Below are 26,593 nucleotides of genomic sequence, written 5' to 3' on the forward strand. Positions count from 1 at the left end.
CCTGGCAATATCTCATTTTGCTAATGTAAGGCCTAATAGTAGAAGGTAATGTTTATAAGTATTGCCCCCCCACTCCCTCCATAACATGCAGCAGGGCCAAACGCGGCGTGCAGGGGAGCTCCTAACCCAATACCTCAGAGAGGCAGGAGTATATGCCCCTCCAGAAGCCATTTAATGAGAGGCAGCTCCAGACCGTATGTATAAGCGTACCCTCCTCCCGATGACAACGAAGACACTCGGGAGAGGCAATCATTCCCGACCTCCAGAGGCGCTCTCTAGTGAAGTACACTCTGTGTACGTATTTAAATTGCCCTACACACAGGCGCATTGCTATCGCCGCTCCTCGCGGGACCGCTAGGGCCTCAGCCCAGTCCGCCTCCTCTAATTCATCCACATCCGCCTCCCATGCATTCCTAAGCCTCTGCAGGCTGGGGGAACAGTGAATGGCCAACGTCTGGTATATTCGGAAGATCTTGCGATCCGGGAGGTCCCCCATGAAGACCTTCGCTTCTATGGGGCTAAAGTCGGGTAGAGATTCCAGGCCCTCCAGGCTAGGGGTGAGGGCGTGCCTAAATTGTAGGTTGCAGTAAGAACTGGGATCGCGGCATCGCATACTCTTCTTGTAGGTCCTGAAATGATTTGAGTGTCAGATCCATCATAACAGCCCCCAGAACCGAGATGCCTATTGCGTCCCATCCCCGAAGCCCTGCAGTGCTGCCAGCTGAGGTAAGTGCCCGTTGCCCCAAAGGGGGGTCTCATGGGTCAAGGTATTCCACCACCCCATCCTGCGTAGAGTCTGCCTCCAGATCAAGAATACTACCTGCGTGGCCGACGGTAATGACCTCCGAAGCAGTGCGGAGTATAGTATTGTATGTAGGGAATAGCACCCCATAAGCTGCCGCTCGAACGCATATGCCAGGTCCCCCCTGTCACCATACCACCACTCATTGAAGACTAGCAGGTGCGAGCCTTGATAGTAGGAAAGGACATCCGATGAAGCGAGACCCCCACAGTAGGTAGACAGGAAACATGTGCGCAGGGCCACCCTCACCTTGCCCCCCCTCCCACAGAAACTGTCTCAACGCTACGTTCACTTGCTGGAACCATCGGGTGGGATTTGGTATGGATGGTTCTGCAACTGGTACAGGAGCCGGGGAAGCGCCACCATCTTAAAAATTGCTGACCTGCCATATAAGGACAGGGGTATGCGGGACCACACCTTAAGATCTTCCGTGGTACGGTCCCACACCAGGACCAGATTGCGTTCCCAAGACACCGCCGGCACGTCAGACAGGAAGACACTCAAATATTTCAGCCCCCCCCCCCCATTGTCAATTGAACCTATGCAGCCCATGATCCTATTCTCAGTTGACCCCTCAGGACCCACAGCATAGATTTACGTGGGTTCATATACAGCCCTGAGGTTTCCGCAAAGATCTGTAGTATACGCAGCAGCCGTGGCCCCGACTTGTCTAGAGCGGTAAGAAAGAACAAGACGTCATCCGCGTACAGTGCTATGCTGTCCGAGAGGCCAGGCGCCCACTCGAAACCCCAAAGCTGGCATCAATGCGCACCCAAGCCGCCAGCAGCTCCATGGCGAGTGCAAATAAATATGGGGAGAGGGGGCAGCCCTGCCGCGTTCCCCGCTGAAAAGAAAAAGATCGAGGCCGCTCCCCCCCAACCGCATCGACGCCGTCAGGTCAGTGAATAGTAGCATCAGATAGGCCAGAAATCTCGGGCCGAAATTAAGTTTCCACAATAAGGCAAATAGATTTACTCAATTCAGGGAGTCGAAGGCCCTATCCATGTTGGCCAACAAGAGCGCCGCTGGCTCCCCCAGCTGCCCGCTGGCCGCCACTGCCACATGTGCGCACCTGATATTACGATGGGCTGCCCTCTGGGGAATGAACCCAGCCTGGTCGGAGTGCATCAGAGTGGAAATGTGTGGTAGAAGCTGGTTGGCCAATGCCTTGGCCAAGACCTTCGCCTCCACATTCAAGGAGTGATATGGGACCGTACGGCGCATGCTGCTCCGGAGGTCTGCCAGGTTTGAGGAACATCACCACCTCCACGTGCCTCCAGTCCGGAGGAAGTGAGCCGCGCTCCCGCATCTCCTCCACCACCGGTCAAAAGTGTGGGGCCAGCTGTACAAATCTTTTTTTTTTTTTAAACTCACTGGGGAATCCGTTCGGTCCCGGAGCCTTTCCAGAATTTTGTTCCCCCAGGGCCATGACCAACTCCTCATCCGTCAGTGGGCGGTCCAGCCTGTCCCGCACCTCATCGGAGACGGCCTTAGGTGGAAGGTTATCTATAAATTTGACTATAACAGCACCTGTGAGCATTCTTTCTGTGCGTAGAGGTCCTCATAATGTGGGATACTTGGAAAGCGCACTGTTACTCTACCCGAGTGTCCTGGCGCTGTAGACCGCTGGGGAACCCGTCCTGGTTTTCCCTGTGAGATGCTCCCTTTCTGGGTATCTCCAGGGTGAAACCAGGCATCCCCGGCGTCTGTGGGGGGCCGTTGTAGAGATGAGGCAAGCTTAATGCCCAGAGTTACCGAGTGTGTTCCCTGGTTAGAGTAGGCACTGAGGCGAGAATTATCGAGTCCGTTGACCCTGGTCCAAGACCCTGCCGCGTCGGGAATTGAACCCTGGTCCCGGGCCGTTCTCTGCTTACAGGTTTGCCGCCTCTAACCAGTGAGCCACACCTCTCCACATAATATGTAGTAAGCTTTCTGCAATAGCTGGGGGCTCGATAAGCGGCGCCCCCGCCAGGCCCAGGACTCTCGGCAGGGCCTGGGAATGAAAGGCACCCTGGCATAGTCGATGCAGCATCTCGCTGGATTTGTCCCCCCACTGATAGACCCTGCTACGCGTTGCCAGCCAAGCCTGGCGGGCCTCGTCCATCAGAAGGGCTGCATAGTTTTGCTGAGCCAATATTAGTTACCATCTGACTGGGCCGCCCTGCGCTGTTTTTTTTTTTTTAATATGAACATAGAACGGCTCAAAGCTTTGGATTCAACTTATTGGGGATTTTCGACAAGGAAGGTGATAACAGTTATTTACTGGAAGATGGGGGGTGTCTGTATTGCAAACAAGAGCAAAGAGATTGAAGGTGTGAGGGGTTTGGTTTATTTATTGTTTCGGCTTACGAGTCTAAGCCATACAATATAAAAGACAATGCAAAAAAAATATCACTTTGCAAATTAAATTTGACTAAACAATGTCATATACTATTCTTCTCACAAAATGTTAAAGACAGCCAAATAACACATATATATACTACGATCTCATCCATGGCATCTGGGATCACCTTGCTATCTCCCTAAATTGTAAAGTGGGGTTACATGTTAATTTCTTAATCGATTTTATATCGCTAGATAATACCAACTCCAAACAACATATTTTAAAATTCATGGTAAGTGCCTTCTGGTAATAAAACTGCACTCTTTCACTCATTTTCACCCTAAAGAAGTGCTTGCGGCAAAGATTCCCCATTGAATACAAAACACATGCATTTTAACAGTAAGCCATTATGATTACATGACTTCAAACAATTTAAGTTAGCCGCAGGTCTATGATCAAAGACCATTAATATAATTAACTTTAGATTTTGAGGCAGAAGCGAAATGGTTAAGTATCAGCCCACAATTATGAAAACAACTTAATTTACTGATAAAGCGATGGCCACGTGGCTTTCCAGGCTGCGTACATAAAAAAGGCCATTGCATTGAAAATAAGCACACATAAGGCATAAGTGCAAAGCAGTATTACAGTGTCTTAAGTTATTTTATTTTTTAAATAGCGGACGGAGATATAACTTCCTTGCTGAGTGCATAGCAGCATAAAGTGAATTAAGTGTTTCACCATCACCTTGCATACGATTGCAGGTAGTATTGCGACTTCTATTCGACGTGTTCCTTGCAAAGGTCTTTACAGGGAGGCATCCTAACCTACATTTTATAAATAAGGGTCTCTTTGATGGCGGGAAAAGTTTATCCAAGTAGCTCTCGTAATAAGGAGTGGCCGGGGTTGATTTCCTGAAACAATGTAAACAGCTTGCCTCCCTGTTTTTAGACAGCCAGGACAAATACTTTTCTTTGATTTCTTCCTAAATTGAGGGAGCCATGGCCTCTGGGTTAGACCAAAACTTATGGTATTCCATGTTGGTTAAGTACCTTCCAAAGGCACATCTTGTGAGTTACTGCTTTGCCACAGTTCACGAATAGGCTGGAGATAAGTAACAAGGTTTGATCTGTTTAGTCCATATTCGGTGCCAAAACAGGAGTGGTTTGAGCGCTGCAACAGCTTCAATGTTTTTCAAACCCAACTCATGTCTTAGGGCTGCCACTGGAGCTACAGGCTAAGCTGCTACAGATGACGCAAGAATTCTTTTTCAATTTTCAGAATTGCCGTATTGCATCCCCAAAGCTCAGCCACGTACAAGTCAGCCGCCTCTGCTTGGTAAGCCTGTAAGGCTGCCTTCGTCAATCTTCTGTAAAATTTCCAGCTGAAGTGCAACACAGCATTAGAGTATTGGGAGAGGCAGCTTCTCTCTTGGGTTTCTGCTTGGCCCAAATCATTTGCATCAAGCTTTATTCCCAAATAGTCATAGAATTCTACCTGGTCTGGAGCCTGGTAGTACATTTTGAATAGGTTTCTCAAGTTGTGCCGAGGGTTGACCAACATGTACTTTGTCTTGGTAATATTAATTATGACATTCTTCAGAGAGCAATAATTATCAAAACCCTTGAGTAACTTAAGCATATAGAGCTCCATGCATACTAATAATGCGGCACTGTCAGCAAATAACAGGATTGGTGATTTGTTCCCACCGATTGTTGGGACATCTAGATTTAAGGCTAAACGGTGCCCCCCAAAATCATTAATAAACAGATTAAAAAGTAGGGGTGCTTGAACACATCCTTGCCTCACACCTGATTTTATAGCAAAAATTGACGTACAATCCCCCTTTCGGACGAATCTCATTGCAGCACAGTTACACTGGTGAAGTTGTTTCTCTGCACTCATGAGCTTGGTATTAATACCCAGTTTCTGCAGGCTCTGCCAAAGGGCTGGACTGTCCACAGAATCAAATACTGTTTTAAGGTCAATAACATTTATAAAGAGAGCAGAATTTTTTATGAAGGTATTCTTTCAGCAAGCACTGTACAATATGGACACTTGATCGACCATTCCTTGTGATTTGCGGAAATAAGCTTGGAATGGTGACTAAATCGTGTGGTCTTCAACCCACTACTCTAGTCGTATTAACAGTAACTTAGCATAGATTTTGCTGGCACTGTCTAGCTGTGAAATCAGGCAGTAACTAGCCAGATTGTTCAGGCAACCTTTTTTTTGCAGTGGTAAAATGATCACAGCTCTCCAGGATGCAGGACCCTCCCCAAACTCCCAGATTGTGTTAAATGTCGTGGTTAATATAGGCACTTTAAGTAAATGGCTCTTTTTGTATGGTCACCCCCAAGTTTTACAACTAAAGCTGCTGGGTTTTTTTCCCCCACAGAGTTCACTGAGGCCTGCTAACCAGACCTTACTGCCAGGGACTTCAGCCTAAAGTAAATGTCGAGTTGGCTGTACCAAATTGGAAATGGCTAACGCACCTCAAAGTCCCTAATAGCTGGTACACTGGTACCCAGGGCATGTACGTTAGAGGGGTACCCAAGTGCTTGCAGTACTGGTTGTGCCATCCTAGAGGTCCCCCAAGAAAAACGAGTCTCCCAGCCCTCTGCTGCGGAGTGGTAGAGCAGTTGTGCACTGCTAACCTGACTTTGCCATTGAAAGCAAGGGCAAATTCACCACGTTCCTTGAACATGTGTTTAAGTCACTCTTCCGTCAGGCCTACCGTGTCCAAAGTAGGGTGCAACATATGACACTTTCAGGACATGTATTTTACATGTCCTGACAGTAAAACACTCAAAACTAAAAAATGTACTGAGAAAAGACTTGGTCTCCCAATTGACGAGTACAGGGTTACACACTGATCCATCAGCTGTGCTAACTCCTGAACGGTGTGACCACCAAACTGGACACTCCAAGGTATCAAACAACCTGTTACATTAATCCAGACTTGTATCTCAAGTTGAAATTAATGTAACTTGTTCTAGTATGCAGTTTTAACAAAGCTGACACTCTGTTGCCTTTAAAACTCTTGTCCCTTCCACGAGAGAACTTTCTGCTCTGCAGCAGAGACATGCCAATGACTCTCAGGAAGGAGAACAATGAGGGAGTGCAGGTCATGCAGCTGTCACCTCCCTCCAGCAGGAAGTTACTTAGGTGTTCACTCCAAATGGCAGGCTTGAAAGGTGGAGCTGCCTTTGAAGGGCAGATGTGGAACCTCAGGGGGGAGGGTTGCCCCGTTGTTGAGGTAGAGAGGCTGGCACGGGGAGCGGAGAGGGGAAACCAGTGGCCAAACTGGTTTCCCCAGGGGTGTGTAGCCCTGAGGTAGCCACACCCCAGGGGTAGGCTGGGGAGGTCTGAAAACCAAGGGAGGGTGCTGCCAGCTTGGGAGTGGGTAGAACGGTTCGTCCTGAGATAGCCAGGTGCTGCACTCCACAAGAAGTAAGCAACAGGTGGGACGGAAATGGTAGCCCATTGGCTACCAATCGCATCCTGCCCTGAGGGCACTTTCTGAGCATTAAGGGTACATCCCTGGCACCCAGACCTCAGATCTCGACCAACTTGGAAGAATGACTGAAGGAGAACTGCCCTGCTGCACTGCGGGACCAACAAAGAGAGGCTGTACTCTTGTAGACTGCACCTGCTGCATCTGGTGGCTAGCAAAGAGAGGAACTGTGTCTGCCATATCCTGTTTAAAAGGAGTTGTCAATCAAAAGTAAAGGACCCCCCAGCCTCAATAGAGTACTGGGGCTGGGAAAATGCAACATATTGAAGAAAAACCCATGTCTTCCCATAATCTCCTCATGCATAAATGTCATAAAATTATATATGCGTAGAAAGACTCAATCTTTATATATACAATGTATTTCATAATCATTTTCAACTTCATTCTATGTAACAGGAATATTGCACAATAGACATTAGATAATTTACAAATGATGACAAAATATTGCACAGTATATCACAAACTTCTTACAATGTGACTAAAAATAATCTGCAGATCACATGACAACAAAAGTTCCTCTCTAAAACCATGACATCATTTTCACTATCATTCATTGTACACACCACCTGTCACTCCCATTTACTGCAACCTAGCATTCTAATAAAAACAATGTATCCGTTTTGAAATCAATACCTCATGTAACACAACTAAATGTGATTGAACTACAAACTTGTTTAACATCACTGATACACAGAATGAAGTTGAAAAAGAATAGGAAATAAAATGCATATATAAAGAATGAGTCTTTCTGAGCATATCATTTTGTGACTTTAATGAAGGAGGAGATTACGGAAAGACGAGGGTCTTCGTTAATAAAGAGGAGTTGTCTCCAGAGCTCAGTCAAGCCAAGAGACTCCAGGGGCCAGTCGACTGGCCTCCTGTGTGCAGCACAGTGAAACAACAGCTGAAGAAGTCTGCTGGGGACCGTTGGCAGCCAAAGTCTTCAAGCAGCTACCACCACTGCTGTGTAGCACCAAGGACCAAAACCAGAAGCACAAAGTTGCACTTTGGTTAGTTGAAGCCGAGAGTGCTGTAGGAGGTTTGCTGGGCCCCACAAAAGGTGAGGTATCTACTCAGAAAGGATTGCCTGTGACTATGACAACGGATGACTGGTAGTCCACTGGTGAAGTTACTTTGGCCAGACCGGAGCGGACTTCGTCGGACAAAGACCCTGAAAACAGGACTGCTCACCATCTTCGTGGACAAAAGGAATCCCTGCAGGAAGTCCCCCGCATCCTTAGAGCATCTTCAGCATCCTTCATCCCTATCATCAGGGATAAAGGAATCTACCATAGGAATCCACTGCAACACGGGTAAAGTCCCTGAAACTGCTGAAGGACTGCTTCTTGTCTGAAGGTAACTGTTCTTGAGGACCTTGCTGGTCTCTATGACTAGTTCCCAACCAGAGGTGGTCGCCCCAAGTACTTCTAACCGACTGCATTGACACTTACCTAATTTTTCTTTGAAAACGTTTCTGAGGGTCCAATTCGATGACTTTGCCATGGCTAGTTCGTAGTTGGGTGAAATTGAATTGATTTATTATTGCTTCAGAACCACCCAGTGGACCTTTTTCATTCTAGTGTCTAAATTCTTATAAAAATACAGTCTGATTACCCCCCCGTGAGTGCGAAAAAATACACGAAAGTGTGCGGAAGGTATCAGTGAGCAACCGCTTCAAGCAAATCCAATATAATATTATACACATGACTTACCTCTCACCCAAGCGGCTCCAGGCCATTGATAGTACCAGAGATTCCCACTGCCAGAGATGTCGCAGTGCACAGGCGGACTTTATACATCATGGTGTGGGCGTGCGCTGCGCTCCACACCATGTCCAGTCCTACTGGGTGTCGGTTTTGGAAGTTCTGGCGAGGGTGACGGGGTGGATAGTAGACCTGGACCCACGTGCTTGCCTCCTGGGCTTGATCCCCCGGGATGGCTAACGGAAAGTAAGTAGGCGATTCCTAATGTTAGGCCTAGTCACAGCCCGGCGTCGTATTGCAATCCATTGGTTGTCCCCACAGGGCCCGACGCTGCTGAAATGGAGGGCGGACCTGCGGGAGTGGGCACTGGCAGAGGAAGGGCACATGCGGAATACTAGGAGGGATGGCAAACTACTTGAGGTCTTGCTGGCTTGGGGAGCAATGCTTCAAGAGTTGGTGGGACAGGACACCCAATTGACACAGGGCAGTACGGAGTCAGTGCCCATTGGGCAGGGGGATGCTCCAGTTCCGGATGAAGTGACACACGGTGACCCACCATAGGGGGAGAGGAGTAAGGGGGAGAGGAGTAGGAGTGAGAGGAGGAGTAGGAGTGAGAGGAGGAGTAGGAGTGAGAGGAGGAGGAAGGGGAGTGAGAGGAGAAGGAGGAGTGAGAGGAGGAGTGAGAGGAGGAGTGAGAGGAGTAAGAGTGAGAGGAGGAGTGAGAGGAAGAGGAGGAGGAGGAGTGAGAGGAGGAGGAGTGAGAGGAGGAGTGAGGAGTAAGAGTGAGAGGAGGAGTGAGAAGTAAGAGTGAGAGGAGGAGTGAGAGGAAGAGAAGGAGGAGGAGGAGTGAGAGGAGGAGTGAGAGGAGGAGGAGTGAGAGGAGGAGGAGGAGTGAGAGGAGGAGGAGGAGTGAGAGGAGGAGTAAGAGTGAGGGGAGTAAGAGTGAGAGGAGTAAGAGTGAGAGGAGTAAGAGTGAGAGGAGTGAGAGGAGTAAGAGTGTAAGAGTGAGAGTAAGAGTGAGAGGAGTAAGAGAGTGAGAGGAGTAAGAGTGAGAGGAGTGAGAGGAGAAAGAGTGAGAGTGAGAGGAGTGAGAGTGAGAAGAGTGAGAGGAGTGAGAAGAGTGAGAGGAGTGAGAGTGAGAGGAGTGAGAGGAGTGAGAGGAGTGAGCGTGAGAGGCGTGAGAGTGAGAGGCGTGAGAGTGAGAGGCGTGAGAGTGAGAGGAGTAAGAGTGATAGTGAGAGGAGTAAGAGTGATAGTGAGGAATAAGAGCGAGAGGAGTAAGAGTGAGAGGAGTCAGAGTGAGGGTGAGAGGAGTAAGAGTGAGAGGAGTAAGAGTGAGAGGAGTAAGAGTGAGAGGAGTAAGGGTGGTGGTGGTGGTGCTGGTGTTGGCGGCGGCGGTGGTGGTGGTAGAAAGTGACACATACTCATGGTCGGTGAGAATAAGGCTAATTTATTTTGTTCAGGTCTCCCACGACCCTGCAATAATAGAGAGACATGTTTCACAGTAGCAGGCTTTATCCATCTCAATCTTTACCTTGACACCTTTGGGTAATTGTTCGCGCTTTACAAATACTGGACATTTCCATTTAATAAAGAGAGTTTGAAACACATCCTCTTAATGATATGTGTTTTAGTCGTTTGTGTTTCGTTCATATACATCCTTTAACTCGTCATATCTGTATTTGTTTTGTGTAAAAGGGTGTGGGGGAGGTCTACTGTGTAGGTGTCTCTGGCGAAAGCAGCAATAATAAATGGGAGTGCAGTTAAACTTAGATCTTTCTTATCATATACCATGGGGGTAATCAAGAAATCAACTTCCATTTCATGTTGCTTATAATGATTCTACCATTGCTGCAGCTTTCCCACTGCATCAAAGTGGTGTTACCATCCATCCATGAAATTATCAGGACTTAACCTCTTCAAACCCTGTCAAGAAGGGATAGGGACCCTCTGTTCATGACCATTAAAGATCAGATCTGAAATTCCTGCCGTAATGAAGCTTGGTGGCTCTAAGAAAGTGACAGTAGTGCCTCTTAATATAATGTTAATGTTATTGGTATTTGTATAGAGAAACTGATACCCGGAGTTGTCCTGGCGCTGTGTGAAGGCCTATAGAGGATTAAAAGGCGTGGGAGAGGATGGCAAGATCAGTTAGATAACAGCCATGTTTTTAGTGCCTTCCTGAAGGCCAGAAGATTGGTCATGCTTCGCAGATATAATGGCAGAGCATTCCATGCTCTGGCTGCATTCCCAGTGAAGTTTCTTCCTCCCCAAGTGGCTTTTTTTACCCTCGGGACAGTTATGAGTCTTGCCTCTGAAGACCGCAGTGTTCTATGAGGCGTATACCAGCGAAATCGTTGTTTTAAAAATTTTGGTCCAGTTACCTGAAGGGCTTTAAACACCAGACAGACGGATTTAAATTGAGTGCGCTTCCTAAGCGGTAGCCAGTGAAGTTTTTTAATTTTGGCTGAGATGGAGTCAAACTTTGGCGTGCCTGTGAGGAGTCTGGCTGCTGCGTTCTGCAGTATTTGAAGTTAGTTTAAAGATCCTTCCTGGATTTTAAGATATAGACTATTGCAGTAGTCTAATCTGGACATTATTAATGCTGTGATGACTGTTTGTTGCACATCTTTGGGTAGTAGTGGCATCATTTTTTCACAAGATCTGAGGATGTACGCGGTTGATGAGGCCACTGTATTTACCTGGTCTCTGAAACTCAATTTGTCGTCGATCAAAACTCCCAAATTCTTCACTTTCCTTGTAGGAGTGGGGAGTGAACCTGACACCTCGGGCCAGCAATCAGGAGTCCAGAAATTGGGGTTGTTGCCGAATAGCACGACCTCCGTTTTGCTAGAGTTGAGTTTCAAGCAGTTTAGTGCCATCCAGCTACCCACTGCGTGCATAAAGTCCTGAAGTCTGGATGGCGTTTCCTGGAACGGTTCAGGTTGAATGGACACCACAATTTGGGTGTCATCCGCATAAGACGTCAAGGCAAAACCGAAGGATTCGATTAGGGGTGCCAATGAGGACACATATATATTATATAGTATTGGGCTTAATGACGACCATTGCGGCACACCGCAAGGAAGGGAGAAAGATTCTGCTTCAAATAGTTCTAAGGCAACTGTTTGCATTTTATCGAAAAGGAAGGATCGGAGAAATTTCTAAGCCGCACCTTTGACTCCAATCTCATCCAATCGGTCTATCAATAGAGCATGATGGACCGTGTCGAATGCTGCAGAGAGGTCTAACATGATCAATGCCGTCTTTCCTCCCTGGTCCAGGATGGTTCTAATCTCTTCTGTGGATTTGAGCAGCACGCTTTGCGTACGGTGGCCCTCTCTAAAACCTGACTGAGTTGGGTGCAGTGCTTGAGAGTCGAGCAGAAATTTGTTAAGTTGCGCATTCATATTTTTTTCAATGATTTTTGCAGGCATTGGTAATCTGGATATTGGTCTAAAATTGTTTGGATCATTGACGTCCAGGATAGGTTTCTTCAGTAGGGGCAGGATTGATGCATGTTTCCAGACTTTGGGAAAGTATCCTTCTGTATACATTGTGTTAAAATGGAGGTCAGTTTTTGTGCAACTGGATCTGCTGTTAGTTTTAGTACAGAACTAGGGCAGGGATCATTTGGGGAGCCTGACTTAGCTAGAAGATTGAGGGTGTCTGATTTTTGTTAGAGAGGAAAATCTGTCTAATCGTAGGGCGTCAACTTTTGCTTTCCTTTGATAAGATGCCAAATCACTACTAGTATTGGGTAAGGAATCTGAAAAGGTTTGGTAGATACCATTAACCTTTTCAAAAAGGAATTTGGCAATTTTATTGCACAGTTCTTGACTGGCTGGTATAGTTGGGGAAATGGGGCGAGTCAGAGTATTTACTATTTTGAAGAGCTCTTTAGGAGAGTTTTTGGCTGTTATAATTCTGTTGGTGAAGTACTCTTGTTTTTTGCTTTGAAGCAACTGTTTGTAGTACGCTAGGCTTGTTTTATATTCTTTTTTTTCCTTTTCCTTGTATTCCGTCCTCCAGGCTCTTTCCCGGTGCTTGCAGGCCAATTTTTGGTTTCTAAGTTCCTGAGGAAGGTTTTTGCCTATGTTGCGAAGGCAGGCTCTTTCCCGGTGCTTGCAGCCAATTTTTGGTTTCTAAGTTCCTGAGAAAGGTTTTTGCCTATGTTGCGAAGGCATTTTTTGGGTGCTAATTTGTTTCCTGCAGCTTCTATCCAATTAGTGTATAACCTAGTTGCCTCATCCAGATCGTTGGGAGTTGAGGTAGTGGTCGAGGTTAACAGCAGTTGTAACTCTTCGGCTTCTATCTTCTTCCAAGCTCTTTTCTCTGGGACTTTCGTGGCTAATTTTGGATGTGTGTGGTCTGGCATGTTGAGCTCAAACAACACTGCCGAGAGGTCTGACCATACCAGGGGAAGGGTGCTTGTGAACGACAGCTGCGCATTGTTTGAAAAAAATGCCGTTCAGCGGATGGCCAGCCTGGTTAGTTGCCCCCGTCACCTGTTGTTCCAAGTTTCCACCCCTCATCAGATCCAGCAGACTGATGGTATCAGGGTCGCAGGGAACTTCAAGATGATAATTGAAATCACCTAAGATCGTATAGGAGTTGGTACTAATCCCTTTTTCTAGTTTGCTGCCTATTTGAGTTGGAAATCGTCCTCTCGGGCACGGAGGCCTGTGGATAAGAGCACCTCTGAAGGTATAGTGGTAAGAGAGATTGAGACAAAACTCTAGTGCTTCACATTCGTCATTAGCTATCGGAGTGAATTCTGCAGAGATGGAGTTGTAATAGATGACCGCTAATCCCCCCCTTTCTCCTCTAGTCTGTTTAGCATATAGCAGAGGTACCTGGGGGGAGCGGCTTTCACTAGGTCTGTACCGGAAGCTCCGTCCGTCCATGTTTCTGTGATAAACTTCTCATCCTCTATAAGAGAGGCACACTCAAGGCTGTGCTTAACCATTGACCTTGCACTAAACAGGGCACATTTCAGGCCCGGGAGGGGAGCATCGTTAACACTAGGGATTTCGTAATAATTTAGCGCCGATATTGTTTGAAGCAGAAGTTCTGGTAGTTTAACGTTGCAACCAGGACAGGTTATTTGGCAAAGAAGGGGCAAGCAATCAGGATGAAAGCTACAGCACATCTGGGTAGGCGTTATTGGCTTTAATTGTTTCAGCTCTTTACTGGAGTAATATTTAGTTTTAACCTTCTCTGATAGAATTTGTGCAGGGGAGCTGGACCTGAGTGTGGACGGGCGCAGACGTGCTTGCCTTTGGCACACCTTCGGCGTTAAAGCAGCAGTTTAAATGCAGTCAGTGGCATGAAGCCTAGCCAGCTGACCTTGCTACTGCCAAGATGTCTGCCTAGGACCTGGAAGACCCGCGCTCAGCCTGCGGGAAACTTCGCGATTAGGAACCTGAAGCAGCTGGTGAGTGCGCGCGTGTAAAAGAGCAAGTTTTAAAACACTAAAATCGGGTTTTAAAAGCAGGGAAAATTATGGGGCTAAAGTGCAAGTGCAGCGATGACAAAAACTGATTACCACAGATGTCTCTCCCGGCTCAAGCCTCAGGAGGATATTGACAGTGCAAAATAAACAATTAAAGAAACAAACAGTTTAAAATGCGACGAGGTAACAGAGCTCACGTGCAAATGCGAAGCTGCTGACTGGTACTGAGGTAGGACTCTCCCGGCTCAAGCCTCAGGAGGACTCCACCCTCTAATGGGAATAGAATCAAAGAGATAACTTTGGGTACAAACCTGAGTTGAATCTATTAAAGGAACTTCAAGAGAACTCAATACCGCACAGACAACAAGAGATATTCCATAGCGAGGATAACAAGGAATACCTAAACAATGATACTAGTCTCCTCAAGGTACAAGAATTCCAATGACCTCCAAGTTGAACACCTGGGATTTCAGTGTGCGCTCATTAGAACCTCAACCAAAAGAGAGGGTAATTTGACTAACTATACTTGTATCTTATACGGAGAACTGTAAAATGTTTTTAAAGGTGGAGGGTGGGGGGATGAAGGGTTGGGTCTGACAATCAATTGTGACATGCTTGTTATGTTCATGCGCTATGAAAAGCAAATAAAAACACATTAAAAAAAATATATATATATTTTTTTTTTTTAAGAGCAGGCAGTAGTCCCACTGATAACTGCATACTCTTAAAAAATAAAATTGAAACATTTCATTTTTTTTTATTTTTTAACACATTCCGTTTCTGCTTTAAGGAAAATGGGTAATATTGAAAAAAATGGATTGCTTTATTTAGGAGCAATAAAGATATGGTGGTCAGCTGACCCCAGCAGGCCACCATCACTCTGTAGCAGTGAATCATGGTGGGTCACAAAGTGCGACCTACCTCATTAATATTCATGAGGAGGCTCTATTTGCGACCCACTATGAATGGCTAATTAGGAAATAATGTCCAGTAAGAACTTCAGTATATTACTAAACAATGATTTACAAAAAATAGCTTTTGGGTAATCACCATAACTAATGTTAGTACATCTGGTCCATCATTTGTTGTATTTGGAGTTACATTACAGTATTTAAAAATGTAATGGTTTTGAATACTTGTTTTAAGGATTGTTTGTGCCATAATTGATTTCAAATTGTACAAATGTCTTCTGTACCATGTAATATTGGTTTGTGAAAGAATGCAATTATTTTTTTCTGTGTTGTATTAGTATTTAGAGTGTTATGGTCATAGTAGGTGATGTTGTCAATATTTAAAATTGCTCTGTTGACTTTCAGATTTTTGGAACAGTCTTTGCTAAGTAACAAATTATCTTTCTTTTAAGTGAATTAGATACTATAGTTGGTTTTAGATGTGTCGAATGTTTTTGGATGTTTGTGTTTGTGTATGTAAATGTAAATGTAGTTGAGCTTATATAGCGCACAGCTACCCGCAGTGGGTTTCCCGGCGCTTGCTTAGGGAACCCTTCCTGGTATTCCCCTGTGAGATAGCAGGGTATCCACAAGGTGAAAGTCAGGCATCCCGCCGCGAGGGGCCGTTGTGGAGATTAAGCAAGCTATTGCCCAGAGTCGCAGAGTGTGAACCCGTGAGTCGAGGAGGCACCGGGGCGAGAATTATCGAGTCCGTGGAATTTTTAGCCCAAGACCCCGCCAAGGCGGGGAATTGAACCCTGGTCCAGGACCGATCTCAGCTTCCGGGTCTGCTGCCTCTAACCCCTGAGCCACACTTCTCCACTATGTTGTATGTTGTCCATGTTGTTTGTGATGAAGTTGTTATACTGCTTTGTGTGTTAAAGGTTGCAGTTAAATGAGGCAGTGTTTCTAATTGTTCCATAGGCATAACGGTTTATGGGTTTGTATTTAAATTTATGTTTGTTTCATGACAATTCTTTGTTCAAACGCAATATAATTTTCATTTGTAACTTTAATACCATAGTCTGGTTGTTTAATATAGCAAATTATAGCCTGAAAATTAGTTATTTCAAGTGTGAACATGTTTCACTGGAATGCATCATATCATGTTTGTCTCAACTAAGTCAATAAAAAATGTATTAGGTTTGAAAAAAAATAATAATATATATATATACATAAATATATATATATATATATATATACTTGTATCTTGCAAAATTGTCCCCTTCTAGCGCTCTGGTTCAATAAGATCAGATGTACCCTTTACCATATTCCGCTATCCTTCAAAAAACTCCCCAAAATGTAGTAATTCACTTACAGTTTCAAAGGAACATGGAAGGTTTGCCTCTACTTTTGAAAGATGGGATTGTGGCAATGGCCATGTTCCATATTTGGGATTTATCTCCATTTGTCAATAGTGGCAGCTCATATTTTCAATATCAGAATATAGAGGACCCCAGAGGTCCGCATAGTGTTGCAACAAGGCTCTTAGGCAGTTTACATCCAATTTCTGCATCAGGGGGTACAATAAACCCTTTAGTTTGTTTCATGATATCCCATAAAAAGCATTTTTCATAAATGGCTCTTTCATTCTGTGAAGCGCGAACAATATGGATGCTTCAGATTCACATATGTACATTACATTAGGAGAAATGACACACAGCACAAATAATAATGAATGCCGGATAGCAGGATAAGGCCGGTTTAGAGACCGGTAGGAACTTACCCAACAAATGAAAGGAAGGCTCACCAATCCTGTCACTTACATTTAAAATGAGACACTGGAATTTTTGATGCATTTGATTAATGATATAAATAAGACCAATTTTTTGAAAGACGGATATTGTTCACATACATAAAAACAAGATTATACAAAAAGGTTTAAGTCGAGGCAAGATGCAGCGTACCTGCAACAGTAATGTCTGCATGATGGAGTCTGCAAGCTGTGAATTCCGACGAAGAACATCATAAAAACCCTATGCAAAGAAAATAACAAGAAACACTGAGTGTGTGGTAGACCAAACACTAAATATAAAATTAACAAGTTACTTATCTTCAACAATCCCGGGTAGACATTATCTAACTGCAGATAACACACCATGTGAATTTCCCAAGGTGCCAGACTGAATCTGAAAAGTTTTGCTCACAATCCCCTTGTGCGCGGAGGTGGTGTTATGCACCCTGCATTGGATCCATCCTGCCACATCATGCACTGACACAGAGTCACTGAAATCAGAATATGGCAGTTTGAAAACTTCCAGGTTTGGGATTTTATCAATGGGCTGAATTAGACCATTCCACAGAACTGGGAGGAAAGGAGGGTCTGTTATGAATTTGTGACTAGATAGAGTCTCTACCAGAAAAGATGTTACCAAAGGTAAGTAACTACTTCTTCTGATAGATACATATAACTGCAGATTCCTGATCTTAAGAATAGATATCAAAGCAGCAACTCCCAGAAGGAGGGTCTTTTGAATGGCTGATATCAGGAAATGTTGCAGGACGGACTGGGCAACGTACCTGTCCCTCTGGACCTGGCCCTCCAGAAAGTGGACATTCCTCTGCTCTTAACTTTGTTCCGTGTGCCTGAAGCCTGTCTCCAATACATGTCTGGGCTGGGTGACTGCTACACTTTGTGCATTCCCTCTAGACAGCCACACACAGGAAGGGTGGGTGTGACAGAGGACTCATTTGCATTCTGATTGCCTTCCTGCATAGGAAGGGGAGAGGGATCTCACACCTACACTTCAATATTTAGTGTCATGTCCACACACAAAGCACTGATTTACCTCCCACAGATAGCCTGACAAAGAGGACTTGATTGAAAGGGATCCTTGTGCACTTCAGAGAGCTGCTTTGAAGCCACCCCCTGCATCAAAGACACTTTTGGGTACATGTACTGGGTCTCTGCCTCCCTAAAATCAAACACTTCTGGATCTTGAACTGAACCTCTGTCAGAAGGTATGCTGTGCTGCCTGGAGGACTCAACAGGACTGCTTTTCTGGAAGGACTCCTTTTCTACTTGTTGCCCTGCAGCCTGCGACTCCCCGACTCTGCTGAAGGAGAAGTAGACTCTGCTTTCCCTCCAAATGATCTCCAAGGGCTTGCTGGCTTGCCTCCTGTGTTCGGTAGTCTAAGGGATACAAAAGACTTCCTGCAATTCTGCTAATGCTGCTGGACTCCCCTCAGGCAAGGGTAGGACCCACAGAAATCAGTCATCTCCAAGTTTTGGGCCTCAGAAGCGGGCTCTGCAGATTTTTCTACGAAACCGACGCATTGTCACCACTGGGCTGTTCGGAAGCGACGCATCAAGGATTCAAATTGGGTGAACTTTTTTTTGGAAGGTTTTGTGTAGAACATTCCTAAAGTTATTAAGAAAACAAAAATGCCTTTGTTATGAAAACTCTGACCTAACTAGAACTACATTGACACTTGACACGGACACCTGGCACTGGCCCCTGTGACTGGCACCCACACACACAGTGACAGAGTCAGCATAGTTATGGTAGAGTACTAGTTTACATAGGAATTTGATTTAGTTAGCCTAATAGCTTTGGGAAGTTTGAAAAATCTAAACAAAACTTATTTTTAAAAAGTTGTTTACGTTGGGTCCTTCAAGGGATGATTCACACTGATCATTCAAGTGGGGGCCAAGACAAAAAGGGAGAGGGTCCCCCTAAAGTGTGATTTCCCATTGTAATTCCCACAGGGTTCTCTGCTCTTCGATATAGAAGAAACAGCTGAACAGAAATGCACTGAACGTGCCACAAAGTTCGCACTAAGCTCCTGGATTGTGCTTTTGTTGGTTTAGTGTAAATTTGTTCAGTACATTTTGAGAAACTAGGGTTTAAAGACATGCTCTGGATGGGAATGATGAAGATACATTTTAGAGCTATCTTGACAGTTGGATAGCCATATTTTGAACTGGTCCATAACTTTAGCGCTGCGCTGTTGGAGGAATTTGCATAAAATGTAGCAGATGTTTAACTAACCCTCCATATTTTTACATTTCTTCAGATTCGACAAGGGAGTCACACTTAAAAGTGTGGTCAAAATGTGTCATATCCTAATAACAAACGCATCATTTGACAAATCTACATGAAAGTTGCCATATGTTCAGTATCTTTATTCTACTGTGGGAATGGTTTTGTGGGGGTCCATCTAGGAGTGGGTGGTACAGTCGAAAACAATGTAATTTGGAAATAACTTTGGTGCTCAGTAATATATCCGCATGAAATTTGACTGGCTCTTAGGATGCAATTCCAAGCACAGGAATCTCAGGCTTCATACAGATGCTAGAACAGGGGGTGTGGGGGGGTAGCAACGTAAAAGGGGGGTGCAAAAATCATTCATTTACTAACAAGTTTGGTATAGTTTTACAGATCTGCACCACACGAGGCAACTGACTACTATGTTTAGCTTACTTGTAATATTTCGAATTTCACGTAAGCCCATCTCTCTTAGGAGAGAGCAAAGCTCCCAATGGAAGTTTAAAACAGAAACTGCTGCTTATTTGCCCACCCCATTAAGTGTGCTTCTTTCTCTCGCAATGATGATGGCTCAGCGGTCGTTCCCTGGAACGACCCCTGGACATCAAACGGCTCGGAGACGACTTCCGGGCCTCCAGCAGCTTTCGGGACCGCTCCTGCAAAGCAGACAGTCGGAACATGACCGGGAGTCATGGTCGCGCTCCAGACAGTACCCATGGGGGTCGGCCACCAACATCATACGGCGGCAGGCCCCGCAGGATTTAAACCCTGGTGTCCCTCCATGGCGCCAGGAGTCAAGACTCAGGAAGTAGAGACAAAAGTCTCAAAAAAGTTAGTCAAAAAGTGACTAGGGTACGGCCTCTAACCGGATCTGCGCTTGCTGGCGCGGAAAAAGAAAGAACTGACGTCAGCGCGCATAGGTGGCGCCTAAATAGTCTCTGTGATGTCATATCAGCGCTTACGACACCAGCGACGAACGCGGAGCCGCACACCACCACCTACCAACGTGCAGGAGTACTGCCGACAAAAAACTTTACGGAACCAGTCTGACGCCTGGGGATATTTTAAGGTAACGAATCTATCACTAACGTGTCTCTTTCAGATATATACTTAACCCAATAAACAATCCTACATTCATAGTCATCCCTTTTATGTGGTAAGTAATATGACTTGTAATTTAATATGTATGCTTATTTATAACTTTTGCAATTACATTTGTTGCATTAAGGTGGAGGGCATGAGCAATGTATTTTGTGTGCGAGTTTTGGATGGTTTGCATGCTCTTGTGCGAAATAAATAAACATATATGAAAAATGCTACTTACCAGTATGCATCTGTTCTTGGCATGTAGAGCTATAGATTCGTATACTTGTGCATAGATCGCCATCTGGTGTTGGCCTCTGATGTTTGAACTTTGTTTTTGTCTTGGAAGAAGTCTTTGTAGTCACGAGGTGGGTGAATCCTCCTTTGGACGATAGTGCGCATAGGCATCGATTCCATCTCCTGATTGTTTTGCCATGGAGGGTTATGATGGAGTTAGTAAGAAATAGAAAAGGATGTCCATGTGTAATGTATCTAAGTAGGATAGTACAGGAACAGATAGAGGTAGCCGGGGAGGCGGGTGGGCGAATACGAATCTACAGCTCTACATGCCAAGAACAGATGCATATTGGTAAGGAGCATTTTCCATTCGAGGCATAGGAGCTGTAGATCGTATACTTGTGCATAGACTATACAGTAGTTGCCTCCATAGCAGTGGCTACCTGTATCTGTTGCAGTGGTTTGAAAAAGTGTTCTTAATACAGCCTGGTCCACACTAGCTTCTTGTTTTGCTTGCACATCTACACAATAGTGTTTGTGAACGTGTGTGATGTAGACCAAGTTTCTGCTTGGCAGATGTCATCTAGGGAAATCTTCCCTAAGAATGCCATAGATGCCCCTAGTTTACGTGTGGAGTAAGCTTTAGGGGGAATGGTTAAGGTGCGTTTGGCTTTAGCATAGCATATTTGACTGCATTTAACAATCCACCTTGCAATCCCTGTTTTTGAGATAGGATTGCCTTTATGAGGTATGAAGAAAGCCACAAAAAGTTGTTCAGTCTTTCTGAAGGATTACGTTATTTCAATGTAGTAAAGTATTGCTCTTTTTACGTCTAGCGTGTGAAGAGCTCGTTCTGCTACTGAGTCTGGTAGAGGGGAAAACAATGGGAGTTCTACAGACTGGTTAATGTGGAAAGCAGACACGACTTTAGGTAGAAATTTTGGGTTAGTCCTAAGAACCACTTTGTTATGATAGATTTGGAGAAATGGTTCTTGGATGGTTAATGCCTGGAGTTCACTGACTCTTCTGAGAGAGGTGCTCGCGACCAGGAAAGCTACTTTCCAGGTGAGAAATTGTAATTCGCATTTATGCAGAGGTTCAGCTAGGGGACCCATGAGTCTGTTAAGTACCACATTTAAGTTCCATACTGGAGAGCGTGAAACTCTAGGTGCATTTATTCTGTTGACTCCTTCCACAAATGCCATGATAGCTGGTACCCTGAACAAAGACAAGTGTTGTCTGTTTTGGAGAAAGACTGCTATTGCAGGGATATGAAGTATACGCTAGGTTACATTGTTGTAGATGCAACAGATGATATTTTGAATAGAAGGTTCTAGTGGGTTGATTTTGTTATTTGTACAGTAAATTACAAATCTTTTCCACTTTGCGCATAGCAAGATCTAGTGGTAGGAGGTCTAGCCACTTTAATGATGTTCATGCAGTCTGGCAGGAGATTACGGTAGCCAAACTCTAAGATTTCAGGTGCCATATAGCAAAGTTGAATTGACTGGGATCTGGATGCCTTATCTATCCATGGTTCTGAGTGAGAAGCTTGGGTGAGAGATGTAGCATTTGATGAGGAACTACGGATAGCTCCAAGAGGGTTGTGAACCATGGCTGTCGGGCCCATGTTGGAGCAATCAGGATCATTGTGCGGGAATGCTGTTTGAGCTTCCGAACCACAAGCGGACTGAGCACAAGTAAATTTGCTTGACCAGTTCATCCATAGCGCATTGCTTTTGGACAATGGGTGTGGATACCTGGATGCGAAGCTTGGGCATTTTGCATTTTGGTGTGTGGCGAACAGGTCTATTTCTGGGTGGCCCCACATTTGAAAGAATGGAAGCAGAACTTGAGGATGAAATTACCATTTGTGGATCTTCTGTCTTTGGCGACTGAGTAGATCCGATTGTGTATTCCTGGAAGGTGTTCTGCAAGGAGATGTATGTTTTGAGGAATGGCCCATCTCCATATGCTTTGAGCTAAGAGTGAAAACTACAGAGAGTGTGTGTCCCCCTATTTTTGTATGTAATACATTGCTGTCATGTTGTCTGTATACGGACTAGGACAGCTTTGCTTACGAAGTGGAGTTGAAAAGATTTTAACACTAGGTAGATTGCCAACAATTCCAGGTAATTTATGTGGAATTGTTTTTGTTGAGGGGTCCATATTCCATGAATGGTATGGGTTTGAAGATGAGCTCCCCAGCCGGTGTGTGATGCATCTGCTGTTAGCGCTATCTATGGAACCGGGACAAGGAACGGCCGCCCGTTGAAAAGGTTTTGTGGGTTCCACCACTGCAGAAAGAGATAGGTGCGGTCGTCTACCAACACCCGATCTGTTAGCTGACCTGGAGCATAGTTCCACAGACGTGCCAAACACTCCTGTGAGGGACGCATTTGGAGTCTTGCATAAGGGATGATTAGAATGCAAGAGGCCGTCATCCTGATTAGCTGCGTGAACACTTGCGCTGGTAGTGAGTGTTGAGGCTGAAATTTTGCTATTAGAGCTTGTATGGTGCTTATCTGACTGGGTTGAGGTATGCCAGAGCTTTTGAAGTGTCTATTGCAGCCCCTAGATATTGTTGTATGCTGGATGGTTTGAGGTGGGACTTGGTGAGGTTTACTGTTAATCCCAAGTCATGAAGCAGTTGGATTGTTGTGTGTGTGTGTTGCACACGGCTGCTGTGTGGCTTGGCTTTTATGAGCCCGTCGTCCAGATAAAGTAAGACATTAATGTGCTGTCTTTGTAAGTGGGCTGTAACTACTGCGAGAAACTTGGTGAAGAATCTGGGTGCTGTAGTCACCCCGAATGGGAGGACCTTGAATTGGTAGTGTTGACCAGCTACCACGAACCTGAGATATTTCCTGTGAGCAGGGTGAATAGAAATATGAAAGTAGGCGTCCTTTAAATCCAGAGTGGAGAGAAAGTCGCCCTGGTGAAGCAGTGGGAGCACCTGTTGGAGAGTGACCATATGAAAGTGATCCGACTGAATGTAGAAGTTTAGCGGTCTGAGGTCCAATATGGGCCTGAGAGAGCCGCCACTTTTTTGGGATTAGGAAATAGCAGGAGTAAACCCCTGTGCCTTGATGAGGCAAGGGGACTGGTTCTATTGCACGTTTTTGTAATAGAGAGAGAACCTCTTGTCTGAGATGTGCCAGATGTTCCGAGGACATTGGATGTTGTCTGGGGAGAATATTTGGGGGAGTAGAGGTGAGTTCCAGGCAATAACCATACTGGATAATTTGTCGTACCCACTTTTCTGTTGTGATTGAATTCCAGACAGGTTGGAACTGTGAGAGACGTCCCCCGACAGGAGTGGGATGATCGGGGGGAAGTGCAGGGAAGTCACTGTTTGGTGGTAGGGGAGTTGCAGTTATTGTTGTTGCCACCTCTTCCCTTACCGCTGTTGCCTCTGTAGTCTCCGCAAAAGTATCCTTTGGAGGACGTTTGAGTGGGGCTCTTATAGGAAAAAGAGGGATGTTCTAAGCCAATGGTTTTGGAGCCAACTCTGTAGAAGGAGCGGCTTCAAAGAACCTCTAGGGGAAGGGAATTGTAAGGGCCCCATGGACTTAGCAGTGTCCGTACCTTTTTTCATTTTTTCTAAAGATGTGTCAACTGAGGGCCCGAACAGATGCTGTTGATCATAAGGCTGATTTAGAATAGCTGATTGCACCTCCTGTTTGAATCCAGAGACTCGGAGCCAAGCATGCCTGGGCAACGAAACGCTAGTGTTAATGGCACAAGATGCGGCAACAACCGCGTCAAGCACACATTTAGTTGAGGTGTTTGTGATCAATTTCCCCTCTTGTATAAGGTTGTTGGCTTTTTGTTTGTACTGGTCAGGAAGGTGTTGCATGAGCTTGAAAAGCACATCATAGTGAGCCCTGTCATACCTGGCCAATAAAGCCTGGGCACTGGCAATCCGCCAATGATTTGCAGCCTGTGACGCAACACGTTTACCAGATGTGTCTATTAGTTTGGACTCCTTATCGGGGGGAGTCGCCTGTACTCTGCGAGTTTGCCCTCTTGCGTGCATTAGACATCATGAGAGAATCCAAAGGGACCTGACCTTTAATGTAAATTGGGTCATTGGGAGCTGCCTTATACTTTTTATCTAACCTGGTGTTGAGAATCCTGGCTCTGACAGGGTCCTTAAAAACTTCTGGGGCATGTTCGATCATGCCTTTTAATATTGGCAGGGTGTGCGTGGACTTTTGTGAGGGTACAAAGGTTTCAAGTAAAAAATCTTTCTTTAAGGGATCGGAATGTAACTGTACCCCGTGGTATTGGGCAGCCCTATTGATTAGTTGCACAAACCCAATATTGTCATCTGGTGGTGATGGCCTAGATGGATAGAGGTCTGGGTCATTATGTGGGTCGGGATCTGTATTGTATTCATCCCAAGTGTCTACGTCGTGTGGGATGGTATGTGCATCATCATCCCTGTGTGGATCTATATTCCCACCCCCATCGGTATGATCATCCTCATTATCTGATGTTTGTGGTGAAAAGTATGTTGTGGGGAGTGTGGTGGAGGAATGATAAGATTTGGATCAGCTGAAGGAGGTGGGGAGGTGTTGGTACTCATCTCTTTTCGTTTCAAGGGTATTTCAGATTCCTCTGAGGTGTCCAGTTTTCTCTTTTTTGGAGACTTGGCAACCACTTTCCAGTCTCTGGGTCAATAAAAAGAGGTTTTTTTGTTTTGGATCCGAAAAATCAGGTACAGGCTAAGTGGGTAAAATGTCTTTTTTCTGTGCTGAAGATTTTAGTTCATAATGTTCTTTGGACCGAGTTTCTGAGGCTTTCTGCTGGGTCTTGGACTCCTTAGGTTTTGTTCTAGGAGTTTGTGGCTCCGAGACTTTTTCCGGCTCTAACGATTTTTTTGGCTGGGAAGCCTTTTTCGGCTCTGAAGATTTTTTCGGTGCCAAATGTTTGTCCTTGGTCTGTTTCGATGCAGAGGGCTTCGGTGTCAAGGCTGTTTTTGGCGCAGACGAAGAAGGGCGTAGCACATCTTTGGTCTGGTGCTTCGATGCCAAAGTTGACTTTTCGGCACCGGAATGGGGCTGGTTCGACTCAGAGACGAAATGCTTATCTTTGGGTCTCATACCTCAAGCGCGGGGCGTCTGAGACATGTTGCCGGTGTCGACCCGAGGGTGTTACTAGAGCCTTAGGTTTGGTTTTTGGGAGAGGAGTTTCGGTACTCACAGACCGCTGAGCCAAGGTGACTGTCTCCTCTTCAAAGGAGGCGTCGGCCTCAAAGACGGACCCTCCGACTCAAAGTGTGAACAATTGTTGGTAACAGTGTGACATGTACTAAATTGTGACTTTTTTAGATTTCAGGAAGAGGTGAAAAAGTATGTGTGGGGAGTGTGGTGGAGAAATTATAAGATTTGGATCAGCTGGAGGAGGAGAAGGAGGTGGGAAGGTGTTAGTACTCATCTTCTTTTGGAGGCTTGGCGACGACTTTGCCAGTCTCTGGATCAATAAAAAGATTTTTTTTGGTCCACGACTGGCTGCAACAAGCATGCCTTTAGCAGCCAATCATCAATATATGGTAACACAGGAACTCTTGACCACCAAAGATGGGCAGCAACCACCATCATCACTTTTAATAACACTCGATGGGAGCTGGTGAGGCCAAAGGGGAGTGCAGCAAAGTGAAAATGCTCCTGGCCCACCTTGACCCGCAGGTAACACTTGTGGGACTGTAGGACATGAATTTGAAAATAAAGTCCAATAATACCATCCAGTCTCCCAGAGCAGAGAGGATGTGAGCCAATGTCAGCATTCTGAATTTGTCTAACTGCAAGAAGGCTTTTAAGGGTCAGAGGTCCAAGATAGGCTCAGGCAACCCTCCTTTTTTCAGATAAGGAAATAGTAGGAACAAAAACACCCATCTTTCTCCTAGTCTGGTACCATCATTATGACTTCCTTGGAGAGCAACAGGTATACCCAGGGGTGTAACACAGGCCCCCGCGTTGATTGGGGGCCCCCAAACTGCAGGGGGCCCCCTCAGCACAGTACTCAGGCTGACAGCTCTGGATTAAATCCGAAGTGAGGGCCCCTCCGTGTACCTTGCAGGGCGGGCCCCCTCAACTTTCGTTTCTCCACTGGGTGTAACTCCATTAACCCCTTCCATGCGTTGGACGGCTTGACGGCAGTGGGCGTGTACGGAGGACGCCGGGAGCCGTCCGAACCTCGCACACTCAAGAAATCACCAGCACCGCTGCAGAATTCGCACCGCGGTCAAGTAGTTAACAGGATGGACATACGCTCTATTGAAATATATTATGGTGTGAGAGGGATATTGGGTGGGGAGGAGAGAAAAGGTAGAGTGTAGCTTGTTTCAACAATTTGCAAGACCCATCATCTGTTAGACATGATGGATTGTCAACCCGGTAGGAAATGCTGGATTCTACCATCCCACTCGTTGGGCATGTGTGGCAGAGGGAAAACTAAAGCAGTTTGTTGACCACTGCAGCAAGGGAAGAGGAGTAGGAGGACAGGTGCTCTGCTAGATCACCTGTTGCT

The 26,593-nt window shown here is 45.6% G+C and overlaps 1 protein-coding gene across 1 annotated transcript in view; it reads right to left on the bottom strand.

Annotated features, from left to right (window-relative positions):
- The window catches only part of FANCI (FA complementation group I), a 765,095-nt gene that overhangs the window by 409,955 nt on the left and 328,547 nt on the right, over positions 1-26,593 (bottom strand). Inside the window, exon 19 of the mRNA XM_078683200.1 lies at positions 16,658-16,726. Within this exon, the coding sequence (XP_078539326.1) occupies positions 16,658-16,726 (69 nt within the window). The remainder of the gene's footprint in view (positions 1-16,657; positions 16,727-26,593) is intronic.

Source organism: Lissotriton helveticus, chromosome 3_1 (genome assembly GCF_964261635.1).
Source record: "Lissotriton helveticus chromosome 3_1, aLisHel1.1, whole genome shotgun sequence".
In the NCBI taxonomy this organism is placed as follows: domain Eukaryota; kingdom Metazoa; phylum Chordata; class Amphibia; order Caudata; family Salamandridae; genus Lissotriton; species Lissotriton helveticus.